We start from the raw sequence: 6,243 nt of genomic DNA on the forward strand, positions 1-6,243 counted from the left end.
TCTCTCTCTCTCTCTCTCTCTCTCTCTCTCTCTCTCTCTCTCTACCTCCTCTGCAGCAGCACACCTATTTCTGCCTCATTCTAGGTCACTCTTTCTCCTCTCTCTCACTGGGTAACCATGTACCTCCTCTATAGCAAGATATCTATTTCTCTGTCACACTCTAACCTTTTATCTGACCTGGTACTGGATCACCTCCTCAAATATTCCCTCGGTTATAGCAAAACACCTGTTTCTGCCTCTCTGTCTCTTTGTTACCCTTTAACCTTTTATCCTCTGACATGAGTTCTCCTCCTCAAGTACCCCTACCCCTCTGAAAATTCCTTGTCTTGTAAGTTACTTGGTGACTCTGTCAGTGTTGGTGCCACATAAAAAGCATCCAATCCACACTGTAAAGTGGTTGGCATTTGGAAGGGCAACCAGCTGTAAAAATCATGCCAAAACTAACCTCACCTGTGCTAGTGCTGTGTAAAAAGCACTGAGTCCACTCTGCGGAGTGGTCAGTGTTAGGTGTATCCAGCTGTAAAATCCCTGCCAAAACAGACACAGTAGTCTTGAGTATATTTTATATCTGGCCAGCTCCTGTGAACCATCCTACTCATGCATGCATGCATGGAAGATGGACATTAACTGATGATGATGATGATGATATTTATATATATGTATAAAAACTTTATCCATTATCAATTTTATAGTTCTTAATAGTGGTCTGGCTACTTTGATATAAGATTTTGATTTTATGAGGGACTTATTTTTTCTTTTTATTACCAAGCTTACTCATTTTTTCATAAATACTAGAGACTTCCTAGTTCTATATGTGTACATCAAAAATATAGGAAGAATGTATTAATATACTTATTTCATTAACAAGTAGACATTACTTTCAGTCCTCCTGATGCATCTTGTGTTGTGCCTAATATATATATAGACATCATTTTTAGCTGTAGAACTTGAAGCAAATAAAGCTATAAAGAATAAAGACCCCCCCTTTGGTCATGAATGACCATGGGGTTGCACCTAGAAAGTTCCCCTCCAAAGCATAAGTCTGGGCAAGGTTGCTTGTGGAAGACCAGCAGCCACATATGCATACCCAGTCTTCCCTCTCCATGCCACCGATGTTATCCAAGGGAAAGGTTATGGCATATACAACTTGGCACCAGTGGTGTCACAATTCATTTCTACAGATGAGTGAACTGGAGCAATGTGAAATAAAGTGTCTTGCTCAAGAACACCACTCACAGCCTGGTCCAGGAATCAAATTCCTAAGTGGATGCCCGATGCTCTAACTACTGAACCATGTGCCTTCACTAAAGTTATAAATAATAATAGCATGTAAACCCTTTTTGGATTTTAAAAAAAAGTCAAAGGCTGCTAGTGAGACATGAATTCATGTCTTCTATGAATGTGACATTCTACCATTGGACCGAAGTAATCCTTTGAAATTCTCTATCCATTTTAGAAGCTTTGTTCTTTCTAGTGGGAAATGAATGTTTGCATCAGAAGAATTTGAAAACTTTGCGAGTACATGAAATAATTCATTTTTAGGTGTAGAACTTGTAGTAAATAAATAAGACTAAATAATTGCATGTAATGTATTGTTTAATTAATTGACAAGCCAGAAAAAATACAAATATGCAAATGAAGCCACCAACTTGAGGTTAGCTAAATTTATGACTGCTTTAATATTCTGTGCTGTGATTTGAGAAAGAAAGTGGGTAAAACATTCAAAGATTCCCCATAAAAACCAAACTTCCCACCTCTTTTTCTGTTCAACAAAATCCTAAAAGGAATGTTTTTAAATTTTTATTTCACTAACAGCTCAACTTTATAATCTTTTAATTTATTTTCATTTTTCAGTTTTGTAAGCCTCATAACTCAATACAATTGTTCTTTTGACAGTATCTAATTACATAAGAGGAATAGTGAAAAAAAGTTTTGAATAATGTTGAATGATGCAAGTCAAGTTGTAGTGATATTGTGCTGAGGAAGACATTGTCAGTAAATGGATTATGGTCATAGTCAGGGATGGGATTTGATATAAATGTTGACTACATTGGAACCATATTGGTAACACAATTTCCACTGTTATGAAAATTAAGAAACTCAGTTTCTGTGATTCTGTGATGTGTTTTTACATGTTATTCTACTAACTATTCCAGGCACATCAAGACCAAGGACAGTCTTATAAAGAAGTTTGCGCTCCTGTGATAGAAAGATGCCATTTTCTTTTTAATGAACTTCGACCAGCAATTGATAATGAAATTAGTGTTCTATCTCGCTCAAAGATTCTGAAGACTATGCCAAGATGGAAGAACATTATACAAAAAATGATGGATTCAAAGAAGAAATTAAAAAGTAATTAGAATTTTTTTGTTTGCATAAAAATTCTTTCTCAGTTTTGCATAAATGTGTCAAAGGTTTTATTGTTTCTTTTTTGTTTTATTGTATTATAGAATACAAAGAAAGAATTGATCTTATTTTGTGTAGTGGCCTTCACCCTTAGCTGTAGCACTTGTATGTGGGTGATTTAGAATAGTGATAGTGATAGAAAATGCTTACCATCCAGCCCATGCTAGCATGGACATTGAATGATGATGATGATGATCTAACTCATCAACACAACCTGGCAAGTCATTAGACTGCAACCATGCTGGGGCACCGCCTTCTTACAAATTTTTCATCCTAAGCCAAATGTTATTTTAAAATTTTAGTTATCTTTAATTATCAAGACAATTGATTAATCATAATGCTGTCTGGTGAGGCAAATAATCAATCTCAGCTAGTTAACATTTGATTGGAAAATGTCATAGTGTGAGAATTCTGTGTTTATCAAGGCTCCAGATTTTATAGATATTCTAGAAGCTACTAAAGGCTTAATTATTAAACACTCTTTATGATGGTGAATTCTTATCACCCCATAGAACTTACATACAGTTGTGTATACTGGGTCAGTGAAAGATAAGAGATTTTGTAATAAATTGTTGGTCTGTAAGCCAAACTTTGATTGTCAGTTTGGAATATATTTCACAACCATTCCCACCTCCTAAGAAAACTGCTGAAATAGAATTAAATTGAAGAGATGTACAGGCATGGCAGTGTGAAAAGAAGTTTGTTTTCTAATTACAAGGTTTTGGTTTCAGTCCCATTGTATGGCACCCTGGGCCATACAATACTCTCTTAATATAGTGCCAGACTGACCAAAGCCTTGTGAGTGTTGGATTTGGAAGAATGTGTGTGTGTGTGTTACTGTAATACAAGCAGTCCTTCTTTTCCAATCTTCTGAAAAAACATGTCTGGTCATGGGGAAATATTACCTTATGTGAAAATGTTTGAGGGCTGGCATCAAATAGGGCATTTGGCTGCAGAAAATCTGCCTCAGCAAATTCTGTCCAACCCATATGAGCTTGGAAAAGTGGATATTTAGTTGATGGAAACACAAACAAATCCATCATATATGTGTGTGTATCTTTCTGTCTGTGTTTGTCCCCCCACCATGCTTGACAACTGATGTTGGTATGTTTACATCTTGCAACTTAGCAGTTTGGCAAAAGAGACAGATAGAATAAGTACCAGGCTTAAAAAAGTCTTAGGGGTTGATTCATTCAACTAAAATTCACCAAGGCAGTGCCCCAGCATGGCCTCAGTCTAATGACTGAAATAAGTAAAAGATAAAAAGGTGCAGGCATGGCTATGTGGTAAGAAACTTGCTTCCCAACCACATGGTTTCAGGTTCAGTCCCACTGCATAGCACCTTGGGCAGTTCTCTTCTACTGTAGCCTCAAGCCAACCAAAACCTGGTGAGTGGATTTGGTAACTGAGTGGATATCGGAAACCAAAAGAAGCTTGTCGTATATATATGTATATATCTATGTGTGTGCCTTTGTGCCTGTGTTTACGTCCCTGTAACTTAGTGGTTCAGCAAAGAAAGACCAATAAAATTAGTACAAAGCTTTAATAAAAAAAATTCCTGGAGTCAATTTGTTCGGCTAGTAACCCTTCAAAGTGGTGCCCCAGCATGGCTGCAGTCAAATGACTGAAAGAAGTAAAAGAATATGTATTGTTGTTAACCACTCAGCTGTGATGTAGGCTGTAGAGTAAATTATTTTTGTTCAGTGTGGTCAACTGTAGCAACAAACAGTCAAATTATTTTACTCAGAAGCATAATACATTAACAATAGCCACTCAATCTAACAGCCATCGTAATATCAACATAGACATTTAGCAATTTCTTTGTAATTGAGTGATTGTTGGAGATGAACATGTGAAAGTGCTTGATTGCTGTTGACTTGGTGATTCGTTGGATGGTTTGGTGAAGCTTTGATTGCATCATGGACAGCCTATTCAAGTTAAATCTTTTATTTTAAAAATTTAGATTTATAATTTTTGCGTTATGCTTCTCTATCATTTAAATTGGTATCTCATATTTATCTCTCTTGAGTTAAAAACAAAAATGGGTTACTGTGCCCTATTTATTGCAAAAAGGCCAATCAAATTGGTCAAACAGCTTTTATTCTTTAGTAGGATATTTTATAATATTAATAATGATTGGGGTTGGGTGGAGGAGAAGGAAAATGTTTTCCTAATTATAATATTGAGTAATTTTTTTTACAATATAAAGTATTTTTTTTGTCATCAATGTGACTAGTATAATATTAAATGAGTTTAATGTCAGAGTGGTTGGAAGGGCATCCAGCTGTAGAAACTCTGCCAAATCAGATTGGAGCCTGGTGTAGCCATCTGGTTTTACCAGTCCTCAGTCAAATCGTCCAACCCATGCTAGCATGGAAAGCGGACGTTAAACGATGATGATGATGTCTTCACTTAAAATTCCAATTGCATATCCATTTGTGATACTTTAAAGAGATATTAAATAATCAGCCCTCAGTAATTGATTGGTTCTATATTAATCCCAAAATAATGAGAAAAAAATTAATCTTGGCAGGGTTTTAACTCTCTATATAAACAGCCATAAGTAAAATCCAGCAGACATTTTTTTCAATGTTTTGACAATTCTACCAATCCACTAACCATATAAGAATTTCTATATCAATTCTTTCTACTCTAGGCACAAACCTGAAATTTTGGTGAAGGGGTATAGCTGATTACATCAACCTCAGTGCTTGGCTGGTTCCTATTTTATTGGCCAAAAAGGTTGAAAAACATAGTCAATCTTGGTGAAATTTGGACTTAGAATGTGAATAATGATAATCCAATTTAGTTACTTTATAATTTTTTAAAATGTTTTACAAACGTCTTGATGTTCCTCAATATATGTCCATGTTTATAAATAGAGTCAGTAACTGATATATTCTTTTACTTGCTTCAGTCATTTGACTGCAGGGACTTATTTTTTAAAGCTTAGTACTTATTCTATGAGTCTCTTTTGCCTAACTATTAAGCAATAGGGACATAAACACACCAACACTAGTTGTTAAGCAGTGATGGGGGGGACAAACTCATCCACTTTGCTTCCATGAGGCCCAATGCTCAAAAGGAACTCAGCCACTTTGCCTCTGTCAGGACCAACGCTCAAAAGGAACTCAGCTACAATGCCTCCATGAAGCCCAACACTCAAAAGGTACTCAGCCACGTTTCCTCTGTGAGGCTCAACATTCAAAGGTGGATTTTTTTACGTGCCACCAGCATGGGTGCACTTGGCTTGATGGGTACTCTTAAGCAGAGCACATCGCCAAAGGTCTCGGTCACTAGTCATTGTCTCTGTGAGGATCAAAGTTCGGAGGTCATGCTTCACCACCTTGTTCCATGTCTTCCTGGGTCTACCTCTACCTCAGGTTCCCTCCACAGTTAGAGATCAGCATTTCTTTACACAGCTGTTCTTGTCCATATGCATCACATGACCATATCAGCACAGTTATATCTCTTGCACACCACATCTGATTCCTCTTATGCCTAACTTTTCTCTCAAGATGCTTACACTCTGACAAACATGCATACTGACATTGCACATCCAGCGAAGCATGCTGGTTTTATTTCTCTCAAGCCTACGCATGTCCTTGGCTGTTATGACCCATGTTTCACTGCCATGCAGCTGTTCGCACACAGGCATCAAACAATCTGCCTTCAACTCTGAGAGAGAGGCCCTTTGTTGCCAGCAGGGGTAGACCTTTGAACTTTGCTCAGCCTAATCTTATTCTCACAGCTACACTCTTAGAACAACAACCTCCACTACTAACCTGGTCACTTTGATACCAGAAGCTATCTACTACCTCCAGCTTGCCCCCCCCC

At 37.1% G+C, this 6,243-nt stretch overlaps 1 protein-coding gene across 4 annotated transcripts in view; it reads left to right on the plus strand.

Annotated features, from left to right (window-relative positions):
- The window catches only part of LOC106884435 (E3 ubiquitin-protein ligase HERC2), a 265,512-nt gene that overhangs the window by 106,105 nt on the left and 153,164 nt on the right, over positions 1-6,243 (plus strand). For all 4 annotated transcript variants that reach the window (XM_052973690.1, XM_052973692.1, XM_052973693.1 and 1 more), the window contains exon 26: positions 2,157-2,352. In XM_052973690.1, coding sequence (XP_052829650.1) covers positions 2,157-2,352 — 196 coding nt within the window. The remainder of the gene's footprint in view (positions 1-2,156; positions 2,353-6,243) is intronic.

Source organism: Octopus bimaculoides, chromosome 16 (genome assembly GCF_001194135.2).
Source record: "Octopus bimaculoides isolate UCB-OBI-ISO-001 chromosome 16, ASM119413v2, whole genome shotgun sequence".
NCBI classification, from domain to species: Eukaryota; Metazoa; Mollusca; class Cephalopoda; order Octopoda; family Octopodidae; genus Octopus; species Octopus bimaculoides.